Source organism: Epinephelus fuscoguttatus, linkage group LG15 (assembly GCF_011397635.1).
Source record: "Epinephelus fuscoguttatus linkage group LG15, E.fuscoguttatus.final_Chr_v1".
NCBI classification, from domain to species: Eukaryota; Metazoa; Chordata; class Actinopteri; order Perciformes; family Serranidae; genus Epinephelus; species Epinephelus fuscoguttatus.
This window is the reverse complement of record NC_064766.1, coordinates 21,593,210-21,608,173: the sequence shown is the minus strand read 5'-3', so window position 1 is coordinate 21,608,173 and position 14,964 is coordinate 21,593,210. Positions and strand designations below refer to the sequence as shown.

Genomic DNA, 14,964 nt, shown 5'->3' with positions numbered 1-14,964 from the left:
TTCACATTTTTTGATGACGTATTATACTGTGACATTTTTTAAGAATTTTTGATGACATACTATAATATGATGGTTTTTCATGATTTTTGACAAAATATTATACTATGACATTTTTTCATAATCTTTGATGACATACTATACTATGACATTTTTTCATGTTTTTTGACAAAATATACTGTGACGTTTTTTAATCATTTTTGATGACGTACTATAATATGACATTTTAACAGAATTTTTCACAACGTATTATACTATGAAGTATACTATACTACCACATTTTTTCATGGTTTTTGACGAGATACTATGCTATGACATTTTTTCATAATTTTTGATGATGCACTGTACTATAACGTTCTTTCATGATTTCTTACGACAAACTATATCATGACATTTTTTCATAATTTTTGACAACATACTATACTGACATTTTTTTCAATCGTTTTTGACGACGTACTATACTATGACATTTTTTCATGAGGTACTATACTATGAAGTTTTTTCATCATTTTTGACAACATATTATACTATGACATTGTTTCATGATTTTTGATGACGTACTATACTATGACATTTTTTTCTTGTGTTTTGACAACATACCATGACGTTTTTTGCATGCTTTTTGATGACATACTATACTATGATGTTTTATCATGGTTTTTGACGACATAATACGCCGACTTTCTCTAGACTATACTATGACTGTTATAATTAAATTTTTTGACACACTATATTATGATTGTTTTAATGAAATTTTTATGACATACTATATAGCATGACCTTTTTTGAAATTTTTGTGACTCACTATACTATGATTTTCTTTACACTTTTTTTTGGCCATAAAACAAATGCCAGATTAAAAATATCTCTAAACGTATTTTGATTATTTAATAGTGATTCAATTTCTCGGTTAAATAATCTGTTTTTGGTTATGGTTTTCTTTTGATAATTAATTTCAGAACCCACATTTACATTAAAGTAAACCACCAGAGCAACAGGTTGTCTTTGCAGAAAAAAACAGACACAGAAATAAACCCACAAACCAGCAGTTTCTGTAATACTGTTTTATTATTTTTTCACATTTTTATCCAAGGCATATGTAAACAGTGTGTCCACAAATCTACATTTTGCCTCATCAGTGAAGCCTTTCAGTCAGTCAAAAACACTGTCCTTCTGAAATAAATACAATACTGATTTTAAAAAAGAAAAGAAAGTAAACAGAGAATATTCTAACCTACATCTGCCTGAAGGAGTTCATACAGATCCAGAGTCTTTGTCTGTAGTCACAGTCTGAAAATGATGCCACATTACTACATGAAACGACTGCACGACACATGGAGGTAAACGACTCCTTAGTCCCAAAGTGGAGGTGAAAGGGGGATAAAATGAGTGACACTGTAAAACCCTGGAGCTGGTGTCCACAGATGTCAGTGTAGTCAACAATGTGAGGATGAAATACTGAGATGACCTGACAACAGACTGAATATCTCAAAAGCACAGGTTTAAGATGTTTCTTTCTAGCATTTTTAAACTACATGTTGAGCGAGTTTCAGAATACTTTAGGTCCTTTAACCTGTTTAAAAAAAAAAAAAAAATTGTCCAAAATACTGCATTTTTTTCAGCTTTCAAAACGATTATTAAGCCACCAAATGTGAAATTATGGCATTAATGTAGCATGTAATTTAACAAAAATAAATTACTTTTGGGTTGATGGAGGCAAAAAAACCCCAAAAGAAATAACAGGGTTATGTCTGATGCGTTGGTGTTTTTAAAGAAATAGTTCAGCATTTAGGTAATTTATTTGCTTTATTTTTCCGAGAGTGAGATGAGAAGATGGATATTAATTGTTTATGGAGCTATAGAGGATGTTTGTAAAACAGAAATGAAAATATGACTTTACTCTTTTTTTTCCCAAAGCTCGCCAAGTTGGGCCACATTTTGCCCGTTTTTATATCACAAATGAGGCCCTGGATCAAGACGTAGGCCTGGTCCACTTATATAAATGCATTTTTAAATCACGGTTTTTCTCTTCTTTGTTCTCCAAAAAAATCCCCATCCCCACAGGCACTGTCCAACGGAAAACGCAAAAACACAGCACAGTCAAGAACACGTCAAATCAACAGGCAGGGATATAACCGCAACCCTGAAGCCACAAAAAGAAAAAGTTAGCCAATCAGAAGCTAATTCTGTGAGGCTACTTGGCCTTGGCCAGCGCTATTGGTCATGTCCTCTGACATCTCGAGCCAAAAACTCAACACTGAAAACTGAGTTTCTGAATATCTTCACACTAGATGAAGGTTGTTTTCAGCGACCAACGAGGCAGCATGCATGTAGACAAACGGTCAAAACCCTTAGAAAAACCTATGTTTAAAAAGTACCTGTGTCTATGTGGACCAGACCTTAAAGGATAAATGTAGTGATTGTTTTAATCATAAACAAATCCCATTGAAATAACAAAAACCAACAGTGAGTGTATTTTCTTTATCTTATCAGCCTGTTGTTTTTTCTGACTGTAGACTGTATATAAAGATCGACAGCAATGACAGCAACACGAAACATGACAGTACACGATAACCAGTGCTAAATTCTGACCAATCAAGAGCAGCTGTCTCGCGCAAGCATTTGATCTGGTCCACTGGTAAATGCTGCCGTGAGAACATGAACCAGCTCTAGGCAATTATACAACTTTGTAACATTAGTCTCTGATTCGGACCAAAGCAACTCTAGGTCTGAAAGCACCCTCAATGACCAAAGTACACGTCAATAAATTCTTCCTGAAGATGGTTTCTGTCGTTTTACATAGTTCTTATTACGCTGATGTTCAAGCGCTTAATTTTCAGATTAGTTTGGTTTTAAATGGTCATTACATTTTTTAAAAAGGGTGTGATGTCATAATTGACAGCTGGTGTGCCAATGGAGTGCTCATAATCAATGGCGCTGCTTGTGACTGGTTGGACGGCGAGAACTTGATACCCGGGAGATCATTAACTGTGCAGTCTCTGGCTCCAAATGATGTCACCAGTGCCAACTGGTAGCGGCCATATCCAGAATATTTTGGCTGGGAGAAAGTGGTCGGCCACATTTACGTACAGTCATTGATTTTGACTTTTGAATCCAAATGTGGATTAATCCGCCGCTGAAAACAGTCCCCAACAAATCCATTATTTCCTCTGTTTTTTTTTTATTTAAAGAGAAGAAAACTACTGATGAAACTATATGTTTATGTTTTTAGAGATTTACATCTTAAGTAGGAACCAATGGGCTCAGAGCTGAGAGCCACAAACAGGAAGTCAGAAAATATTCCGAGACAGACAAACACATTGTTGGTTTTGGTCTTTTCATGGGATGTGTTGACAGTAAGAAACATTAATAACACCACTATGTCCGATAAAACTATTTTCACAAAATCAAATTAAAGAAAAAAAAAAGAGGTAGCTACTGTTACTGAATAAAAGATGAAGATTCACAGAGAAGCTCTCAGGAAGGTGGACTCAACATTTCATCCTCTCAGCGTCGTTGATGATTTGAAACCCCGGCTGATCGGGAGCGTCACAGAAACAAAGTGAAACAGCAGTTTAAAAAGAGAAATGTAGGCACACAGAGACAGGACGTGGGTGGATGAGTATTTCAGTGCTTCACTAACACTACACAGATCCACACTGGAGTTAGTCGTGTTTTGTATCTGTTGTTTTCTCGCTTTACATGAAAATGGAATGTCGTGTTGTGTGTTTCTACTCTAGTCTACTGTCTCTACTGTGTTGACTACTGAAACCATGCGTCAAGTTTTCTTCTTTGCTGCTTTTTGGCAGGTGATCACCGACTACATTCCCCCCTTTTTATTCATCGGAGAGTGGTTCTTTTGTGTCCATCGGACTTTTCTCTTCAAAGGCGTGTCTGACTGAGCGGCTATGTACGATATTTATCCTCTTCCCCCTTCAATTTGTCATCTTAAAAGTTCATCTAGATACCACACAATAAACAACGAGAGCTCTAATCTTTGTCTGTGCACCACATTCTACATTTTATCTTTCACTGGAGCCTTGAAGCTCGTTAAAACATCAGCTCCAGTTTGTGCCTCTGATGTTAGAGTTGTTTTTACATTTGAGATTTTGCATCGAACTCAGATTCCGACCCCAACTTGTCAAATAATGAGAAGTTTTGTTCAATTTAAGAGGAGACACTGCAGGTGAATGGGGTACAATTTTTAACTAACAGGTAACCATAAATCTTCCCCTGTTGGTTACTTACAATAACACAATTAATCACAGGTTACTGAAATTTTATGTTTAAATATGCAAATCATATATCATCTAATTAAATATGAGCTAATTTGGATACATTTCCGGAGTAGGAATCTGAACAATGGATAAAGCCATGTTCAAAATTCTTGTTTAACTTTGTTGTCATACTAAAGTCAAAGTTTTTACAGAGGGATTTTTTAAAATATCATTTTTTTTTTTTTATCATTCTATAAATCAGAAAATACTGCCAACAGTGAAAAACAAACAATTTTTGCCATGTTTTTGAATGATACATGAACAAACCCCTCTGTATAAAAACAATACTTTTTTTTTTTTTTTTAAACAATTGGACATTGTAACAGGCATTTTTCTCTTCTGACATTTTACACACAAAACTATCCAGTGAATAATCAGCAGATTAAAATGATGGTGAAAATGTTGAACAATCTTCAATTCAGAAGTCTCAAATGTAAAAGCACTGATTGTATGAGACACAATCTGTGTGTAGAGCAGCAAATTAGGACTTATTTATTCTCTTATCACACTGCTGGCTTTTTTTTTTTTTTTTTTTGTCTATCACAATCACATCCCCTCTCTTTTTTGTCCTGATCTGAGACGTGATGTTTGTCAAATTCAAGCCTTCCTGTCTCTACATGCTGTCCCACATCTAACCAGCAGGTGTCCTCAGAGGACAGCAGCTGATGTGACAGCTCACCACTACTGCATCTTATACGTGTCTCATATATACATGTAACACTGAGCCTCCACAGGCAGCAGGACCGTCCCAATCACAGGGTGTTCAGCCACACTGCTGTAACACTGTCTCAGGCATCAAGGTTGCTCTTTAGGAAATAATAATACTGCTTTAAGTTATTGAAAAGTGCGTACTGTTTATCCAGAAATGCCTCGAATTGACCCTTTAACTTTGTAGAGTGTGGAATTTTTCAGCCCCACAACCACAGAGGAAGGAAATTATCTCCATAATAATCTGTATTCTTATGAGTAGCTGATTGTCTAACTGTGAGATGAAACCATTGGTTAATACTTAATGTTGAAATTAAAATTTATAGCATTGCAGTATTTTACTTTGAAAACCATTCATCTGAGTTTATACGGTTTAAATTCTCTAACATGTTTCATTCATTCATTCATTTTCCATGCCACATATCTTACTGGGGGTCGTGGGGGCCTGGAGCCTATCCCAGCTGACACTGAGTGACAGGCAGGGTACACCCTGGACAGGTCACCAGACTATCACAGGGCTGACACATAGAGACAGACAACCATTCACACCTGAAGCCAATTTTGAGTCACCAATTAACCTGCATGTTCTTGGACTGTGGGACAAACCGGAGTGCCCAGAGAAAACCCATGCTGACACGGGAAGAGCATGCAAACTCTGCACAGAAGGGCTCTGAAATTTTCACATGGCAAATTTCAGTACAGCAGTTGTTTGCAGACCAGTTGCCACAAGAAAATATTGGTATTGTACGATATTGCAAACCAAGAAATACGTTACATTTGCACGTTTCAAAAGTGAAGAAATACACAAGCTGAATTTGCCAAGCTGCAGACCGCTGTGAGCCCAACAAACTACAACAACAGCTACAACAAACTACCTTACCACACGTTATCCACAGTGTTCTTGAAATGGGGCGGCAGTAGCTCAATCCATAGGGAGGAAAAGTTGGGAACTGGAGGGTCGCCAGTTCATTTCCTGGGCACTGTCGAGGTGCCACTGAGTAAGGCGCCAAGCCCCTAACTGCTTGGAGCGCCCATGGGCAGCCCCCTCACCCTGACATCTCCAATTTAATGCATGTATAGGTTTTGTTGGTGTTTGTGTATGTATTTTGGACCTGTGTGTATATGACAACAAAAAAATTAATTTCCCCCTGGGGTTTAATAAAGATATTCTTCTTCTTAAAGCTCAAAGGTATCCGCCTACATAATAGCGTGCAAATGTAATGTATCCGTGGTTTGCAGAAACATACAAAGCCATAATTATTTTCAGGTGATTTTAAGGTTTAAAAAATTGTTGAGTATTAAAAAAACTAACCTAAAAATTCAACCTAATTTACTAAGGTTCAATTACAGTCAAAATCATGTTGCTTGAATTGGAGATTGGGGAAATCAGGACATCAAGGTTCAACATGAAAAAAATTGCGTGAAAAATTGCCGTTAGTTAGTAGTTTGATCTGATCTGAAATAAATTCTGTTTTCAAAATCAAACAGATGGTTTTCAAAGTAAAACATCTCAGTGGCATTTATATTTCAACATTACATGTTTAGAGGTTAAATGTTACAATTCAGCTGCTTGTAAAAATTCTAATTACTACAGCATTTAATTTCTTCCATACACAGCTAAATCCCAAACTTTAATTACTTTATGAACTAACTAAACATAAAACATTTTTCTCTTCAGAATGCCAGAGAGGCTTTGAATTATTATGAGATTAGAGGATTATGGTGGTTTGTTTGTTACCGAGTCTCATTTACTTCAAAAAAATGAAAAAATCTGCCAGTGTGGTTTCAGCAAACGTCCTGATGCCTTATTCTGCCTTCTTTTCAAATGGAGACACTCATCTGTCGAAAACTTCTGAAACATGTTTCTGAGCTTCAAAGTTCATTTGTGACGTTGGAATCGGCAGCTGACAAAACAACCTCATACAATGTGACTAAACACAGTCACTGGATGGACCTTGGGGTGGGACTGTTTTGTCAGTTGCTGTTTCCAAAGTCACAATGAACCTCGGCCAACGTCAGATGGACAAGAAGTCCCAGAAGTGTTAAGAGAACAAAATAAATTTTAACATCTACAGTCTGATGTCAACTTGGCAAACTCCACCTACTGATGAAGATAGTCTGATGTGATAGAAAGCTCCAAAGCAGCTACGACATGAAGTTTGAGGTGAGATCATTATATTAAAAGTTAACTGACATTTTAAAGGTTGCAATCAATTTTCTAGCCTGACATTTTTTTTCTTGTGTGCACAAGTTAATATCTTGTGGGAACTTGAACTTTGATTCTCTGCCTGAGCGCAATACGGCCTGAACCTCCACCTGGGACCCAACCCGGTGGGCTGGGCTATAATTTTACATCAGTTCAGGTTCTCGCCACTTTACTGGTGTTTTTTGGTTGTTGCTTGTTAGTTCAGGCAGGACACAACGTCAAGCTCAGCTCACATCCCAGCTACATTAGCTGATCTCAGACAGCCAATCAACTGATGGAGCAGCTGAAAGATCACATGATTCATTTCTATGTAACCAATTGGTGAATCTCATTCAGGGCGCCCTATTTAAACTGCTCTGGCCTGCCTACTGTTGCTGCTTCCTCTGTAAGCCGCTTTGCAACCTGCCTCCACCCCAGCTCCTCCTTTTCATGCTGTGTCTGACTTATCAATGTCATTTCTGTTTGTCATTGACGCTATTCTGTCTGTTCCTGGGGGTCTTTGCTACTGCTCTCCCTGCCTTAGGCTTTCCATGTAGGCACATGGAAGGGCAGAGAGGTGTGCTCTCTCTGCCTCAGGCTTTCCTCATTTGCACGTGGAAGGGCAGAAAGGTGTGCTCTCTCTGCCTTATGCTTTCTACGTAGGCACGTGGAAGAGGCTGCTTTACAACCTGCCTCCACCCCAGCTCCTCCTTTTCATGTTGTGTCTGACTTATCAGTGTCATTTCTGTTTGTCTTTGCTGCTGCTCTCCCTACCTTGGGCTTTCCACGTAGGCACATGGAAGAGCAGAGAGGTTTGCTCTATCTACCTTAGGCTTTCTGTGTAGGCCTTGGAAAGACAGAGAGGCCCCAGAACAGAGCCATACCGCCAAATATAATACTGCAAATGGAAATAAAGTTTTCTTTGACTGAAGTGGTCCTGACTGAACTAAAAGGCTGATTTTCCACAAGATAACTAACTTGTGCGCAAAAGAAAAAAAAAATCACCGTTTAGGACTTTAGGGGCTCGATAGAAAACAGAAGATTTTAGAGCTCAATATTAGACCCAAACTACTTGTGCGGTTGAAGAATTTTTTTTACAGTGTAATAAATTGCTTGGCTGCAGCAAACATTATTCTGCACATTAACTACTGGCCCATAACTGTTAAACAACCTGTCTGACTGATTTAGTGCTAAAACAATTATCAATAATACAGAAATTTAATCAACAGTTCTGATTAATCCATGTGAGTCATTTATCTCAACATTTAAAGGTTGCTGCTACTCAAATGAGAGAGTGTTTGATGCTTTTCTGTGGATTTTGGGGGTTTTGGGTTAAGACATTTGAAGATGTCGCATTGGGCTCTGAGAAACTGTGATGGGCATTTTTCCACTACTTTTAAGAATTGATTAATTTTAAAGAATAATCAGTAGATTTATAGGTACAGAAAACAATCATCAGCTGCAGCTCAACAGTGAACAGCAGCTTCTTCTGTATTTTTCCAGTGACTTTGCTAAACTCTTAAACTTTCCACGCCCTGGAAACCTTACTTTCCACACTTTAACCTGCATGTATGCAAACTGTTGTCTGATATGTGGCAAAGAAAACTGCAAATCATTTTCAGTCATCATTACCCATAAATCATTGGGACTACAGTTTAACAATTAACCAACAGGATGCAGAGCAAGAAACTAACTTTCCACTCAGGGTAACATCCCAGAATTCACCAGCAGCTTTCATTTCCGGAGCTGATGAGGAATAGATGACTACACTATGACCTCTACGTGATGGTCGACTACTTGTCTGCCTACGTGTTCGGTACAAACGTTGATGTTACTGTGGGTAAATGACTGGCTGCATCTCATTGATAGAAATACAGTACGTCAAGAGTGCCAGAGCGCTTTCCCGGTCCAATCTCATAAAAACTCCAAGCATTGTTTTTTCTTTTCCGTATTCTTCCAGACGTGTGGAGGATCCCCGGTGACTCGTCCAGCCAGGAATGTGGTCAGGAGGAAAATGCTGATCCTATTCTTTTTAAGTTAAACCACTTATCACGGTGCCAAGTCAGGAGGGAAACAGCTCGGATGTATGGATGCATTGTATGGAGCTGGCACAAGCCAAACAATCCGACTTGCAGCGGTAATACTACGTGTCATTGTGTCAGGGGAGCAACAAAAGGCCTTGCATCGGACAGGAATGCATTCTGTGTGCGCCAAGCTGCTTAGCCCAGTGACCTGTCCAGTTGTCCAGTTGGGTTCTTTTCAAGTGTTTTTAACCCTAAAAAATAAAATGACCAAAAAGAACAAAAAAATGGACACTAAACACTGTTTTTCACATAGCACCATGCCATCGGTTTCCAGTTCTTAACACTTAATTGCAGTGTATCACATTTCTGTAGGTTTTTTTTTTCTTGTTCCGTGAGAGCGCTGATATGCAAAAACAAAAATCCACACGACGGTGAAGGAAATAAAAACACAAATGCAGATAAGAAGAAGCACGCAGACGTGAGGCGAGGGGGAAGCAGGAGGATTGGCAAAGCTGAGGTATCTGTTCAGGTGACTCTTATTCCTACAGGGTGACCACAGTCTGTCTGAGGGACGTCCACCGTGTCAGTGTGTCTGCACGTATACTGTACATGTGAGGACCGCGGTGACAGAAGGCACATATTGCCGAGGTGTGGGGGGGGGGGGGGGTGTTGGGGTTAGGTTGAGTGATGAACTCTCCTCCCTCCAAAGTGGGGGAGCTAAGCTTTTGTCCACCTGCACCGGCTGATGGATCACAAAGAAAACACCCGGCTGCTTTCAACGTTTTCACCGACCAAGCAGATTTTTCGTGTCAGAGGGACTCCAGGCTGGTTGGTCCCCAAATTAGTCCAACTCACCATCATTCGACCACGGGTCTGGAGCTGCTGAATGAATCAGGTCCTCCAGCTGATGGTTGGTGGTGCAGACAAAACGTAAAAGCCACTTTGAGTTTTTACCAGCCGGAGTTATGAGATGAGAGCAGGACCTGATGATTGGTGCCTTCGACAGTGGCTAAAATCCACTCAGCTGGATTTTAGAATAAAACGTCAGAGTGGGACCTGCCTTGTCACCCTCCCCCCTTCCCGAAACTCAGACTCGGACTGAAACATGTTCCAGCGAATGGGCCTGGGCGGGGGCGGGGGGTACTGCAGGTGATGGCGTGGCTGCAGGGGGAGGAGTTATTGCTTTAAGCTCATTACCGGGGCAACTCTGGGTGCTGACGCCGCGGTTGAGGGGGCCGGCACGTGGTGGTGCATTAGCTGGCAGACCGTTGGGGTCGGTTCGAGGGATGTTGACGGGGCAGGAGCGGGTGCGGGCGTGGCCCTTGTGGCCGCCCGGGTGGCAGACAAGGCTGCCCACGGTGTCGACGGGTGACAGATGGCGCTTGAGCCAGCGCTCCACTCGCTCCTCCTTGTACTTGATGGAGTACCAGGTGAGGAAGATGAAGAGGAAGCCGAAGAACTTGAGGCTGGCGGCCAGGCCAAAGTAGACGAAGCGCAGGGAGGTGACGTCGTACTCCCAGCAGGAGCCGTGGACGCCGCAGTCCTGCTGCCACAACATGCAGGTGGTGTCGATGACGGCGCCGAAGTAAATGGGCGTCGGGATGTAGGCTGAGTGGAGAGGAGAGGGGAAAGACAGGAGAGGAAAGGAAGGAAGATCAGAGAAGGAAAGAGTGAGGAGAGAGGAAAAAGAAACAAGAGAGGGTAAAATACAGGAAAAGAGTAGGTAAAGAAGAGAGGGAAAATACAGGGGAGGAATCGAAGAGAGATGAGAGGAGGAGAGGAGACACAACAGGAAGAGGAGAGAAAAGAGTGAGGAGGGAAAAGAAGAAGAAGAGAGGGAAAGGACAGGAGGAAAGGAAGGGAGATGAGAGGGAGATGAGAGGAGAAAAGACATGATGACAGAGGAAGGGGAGAGAAAAGAGTGAGGAGGGAGGAAAAGGAAACAAGAGAAGGTAAAGTAGGCAAGGAAAATTAGAGACAAAGAAGAGAGAGAAAGGAGGAAAGGAAGAGAGATGAGAGGAGGCGAGGAGAAATGACAGGAAGAGGAGGGAGGGAAAAGACAGAAGAAAAGGTAAAGCAGGAAAGGAAAAGAGTGGGTAAAGAAGAGAGTAAAAAGACAGAGATGGAAAGGAAAGGACGTGAGATGAGAGAAGACATGACAGGGGAAGAGGAGAGAAAAAAGTGAGGAGGGAGGAAAAGGAAACAAGAGAGGGCAAAGTAGGAAAGGAAAAGAGGAGGCAAAAAGGAGAGGGAAAAGATGAGATTAAAGGAAGGAAGATGAGAGGAGGAGAGACGATATGACAGGGGAAGAGGAGAGAAAAGAGTGAGGAGGGAGGGAAAGGAAACAATAGAAGGTAAAGTAGGAAAGGAAAAGAGTAGGCAAAGAAGAGAGTGAAAGGAAAAGAGATGTGAAGAAGAGGAAAATGGTAAAAATACAGGAAGGTGGTGGAGGGGAAAAAACAACAAGAGAAAAGCCATGAGCACAGAAATAACCACAGATCCTAAATCTAAACTGTAAATCTACTTCCTGTTTAATTCACTTCAGTAAAGTTATTTAACATGTGAGAAACACATATAAAAAATAAAAAAATCTGATTTGTCAGAATGACAGAAGCAGATGAGGTATCACACCTGGCTCCAAACACACTGGATCCTACAATTCCCATGATGCAAAGCATCTTGTATTTCCCCTCCCTGCCTGGTTAATGCACCTGTCTTTTAAATTCCACATCCCCAGTTTGTGTTTCTTTTCTGACTGATTCATACCGACAGGTCCCGTGTATCAAATCCAGTTTAGCTCTTTACTCCTTATTCAGAGGAACAGTGATGTTGAGGCATTAAAGAGACAACATCTCATTTCCTGGCGCTTAATCAGCTCCACGGTCAGCAGTTACAGAATGTGCAGTGTATTTACAATCAATGCGTTTAGCTGACGCTCCTCTCTTCCTCCTACAAGAGTCCTCAGATAACACTGCTGATACTCAACCCTTTCATTTGGAGTCTTTTCATGTCAAAAACAAACCTGGTAAAAATACTAGAAATCTTCTGTCACTGTGCGAAGACAAAAGGAAGTAGAAGTTTTATTTTATCGTGTGGTTTTACTCACCGAGAGTCCTGAGGAGAACAAACTGCATTCCCAGAGCGAATGGCCTCTCCTGCTCCGCTACAGACCTGCAGAACCGCACAGAGATGTCATCACTGAGGGACATCACGGTAAAAGAGGATGATGTAAACCAAACAGGAAGTGGAATGTAAGGCCCTGATCAGACTGAGCTTGCTGCGTCTTTTCTTTTTTAAATTGTTGCTAAGTGACCACTGAATCACTTGTACTTAACAGAGACCACTGATAAACCAAGATGGCTCACTTTAGATTCATTTCCTGTATCTGTGTCACATGGGTTTTGCCACTGCCCCGCCCCTTTAAGAGACTAGCCGTGGCCCTGAGTCTAGGGCTGAAACGATTCCTCGAGTAATAGGGAATTTATACTTCTGCGTTGAATTGACACTGTAGCTACGGCGTGGGCTCCACATCGACGTAAAGCCTATGCCGTAACCTACGCCGTAGCCTGACATGCGCCTCCCCACAGTTGTAACTAAACATTGTGGTGATGCAGACGTCCTGACTGTTTCTGGAAGCTGAAACCATTTCCCTCAGTGGAAATGAAGCTTTTATTTACTTTAATTTCACAGATAAGAAGCAATACATTTTGAAGACAATAAAGCCCTTTAATTAAGCATTTTAAGTCTTGTGTAATTTATCCTTCAGGGATTTATACTTCAGGATTTATCCTGGCTTCATATGAGCAGAGGAAATCTCCTCCTCTTATACATGCCACACAATGCCATAGGCTGGCGCTAAAAATGTTAGCATTAAACTATCAATATTGTATACAGAATCTGAAGCTCACTGAGTTACTGTTGTTTACAAACTAAAGAAATGAGAAATCATTTTTGTTTTTACTGAATATTTGAAGGTAAAACTATATCACTTATTTTGTTGCAATTCAATGTTCTTAAATTAATAATATATATTTCTTTTTACTATTTTCTCATATCACCAAAAATACCCTGAAATATTGTGATATTACTTTAGGGTCATATCGTCCACCCCTAGCACTGGTCACGGGGTACATTATTGAATAAAGTTTGAGATCCACTGTTTTAGAAGGTCGTACCTGAGCGTGACGATGATGGCGGAGGGCTGGGCGCAGGCAGTGATGAGTGTGACAATGAAGAGGAAGATGAGGAAGGGGATGAGGGTGCTGCAGGTGCGGTCGCACTTCCCCGACACGGCATAGCCATTCTCATTCAGGTAGGTCTTGACGATGACGAGCTGCAGCTGGTTGCTGCCCTGACCGCTGGAAGACGGCGTGATGACCTGCCGGCTCTGGACGCAGGCGCAATCCGAGTAGTTACGGATCTGGAGAGTAGTTATTGAAATCACATGAAATCACTATTTATTTTTAACACTCTCTAGTTCTATTGACATCTAAAACAATCAAAAATTTTTTTTTAGCTTTTTAAGTTTTTTAACGAGTCCAGGTCATCCACTATCCCTGATGCTCACCCCGGTGCTGTCGTTGGCCACACTGCTGCAGCCGGCTAGGCAGGGGTTAAAGTAGGTGATGCCATCTGAGCCGCAGACTGGAGCGTACTCGTGGATTTTACAGCCGCAGTTCACATTACAACCCCCTGTCAGGTTCCTCTGGGTCATGGTGAGAGTTGGTCTGGAGAGAGAAAACACACAACGGATATTTAGGTTTGTTTTTTATAACTCAATTAATTTATATGCCTTTTTTTTAAACTGTATTTTTTTAGATCACTGATAGCCACATTTAAAGAATTAATTACGGTAATTTTCTGCATGATAATTGTGAAGTGACACAAAACTGGACATAAAATTCCCCTGGTTGTACTCGTCTCGTACTCGTACTCGTCGTCCTCCGCTTATCCGGGTCTGGGTCGCGGGGGCAGCAGCCTCAGCAAAGAAGCCCAGACAGTCCTCTCCCCAGCCACTTCCGTCAGCTCTTCCGCGGGAACCCCGAGGCGTTCCCAGGCCAGCCGGGTGATGTAATCCCTCCAGCGTGTTCTGGGGCGGCCCCGAGGTCTCCTCCCGGTTGGACATGCCCGAAACACCTCCCAAGGGAGGCGTCCGGAAGGCATCCTTACCAGATGCCCGCACCACCTCAACTGGCTCCTCTCGATGTGGAGGAGCAGTGGCTCTACTCCAAGTCCCTCCCGGATGTCTGAGCTCCTCACCCTATCCCTAAGGCTGAGCCCAGCCACCCTGTGGAGGAAACTCATTTTAGCCGCTTGTACTCGCGATCTCATTCTTTCGGTCACTACCCAGAGCTCGTGACCATATGTGAGGATTGGAACATAGATTGACCGGTAAATCGAGAGCTTCGCTTTCTGGCTAAGCTCCCTCTTCACCACAACGGACTGGTTAAGCGCCTGCATCACTGCTGACGCCGCCCCAATCCGCCTGTCAATCTCCCGCTCCATTCTACCCTCACTCGTGAACAAGACCCCGAGATACTTAAACTCCCCCACCTGAGGCAGGACCTCTCCCCTGACCCGGAGTGGGCAATCCACCCTTTTCCGGCTGAGGACCATGGCCTCAGACTTGGAGGTGCTGATTCTCATCCCAGCCGCTTCACACTCGGCTGCGAACCGCCCCAGCGAGAGCTGGAGGTCACTGTTCGATGGAGCTAGGAGGACCACGTCATCCGTAAAAAACAGGGACGAGATCCTCCTGTCACCGAACCTGACA

General features: G+C 41.8%; 1 protein-coding gene across 1 annotated transcript in view; it reads right to left on the bottom strand.

Annotated features, from left to right (window-relative positions):
* Window positions 1–1,046: 1,046 nt before the first annotated feature.
* The window catches only part of LOC125901707 (solute carrier organic anion transporter family member 5A1-like), a 69,914-nt gene continuing 55,996 nt past the window's right edge, over window positions 1,047–14,964 (bottom strand). The window contains exons 7-10 of the mRNA XM_049597567.1: window positions 13,759–13,918; window positions 13,367–13,611; window positions 12,298–12,362; window positions 1,047–10,799 (exon numbers count right to left, since the gene is read on the bottom strand). Coding sequence (XP_049453524.1) covers window positions 10,279–10,799; window positions 12,298–12,362; window positions 13,367–13,611; window positions 13,759–13,918 — 991 coding nt within the window. The 3' untranslated portion in view covers window positions 1,047–10,278. The remainder of the gene's footprint in view (window positions 10,800–12,297; window positions 12,363–13,366; window positions 13,612–13,758; window positions 13,919–14,964) is intronic.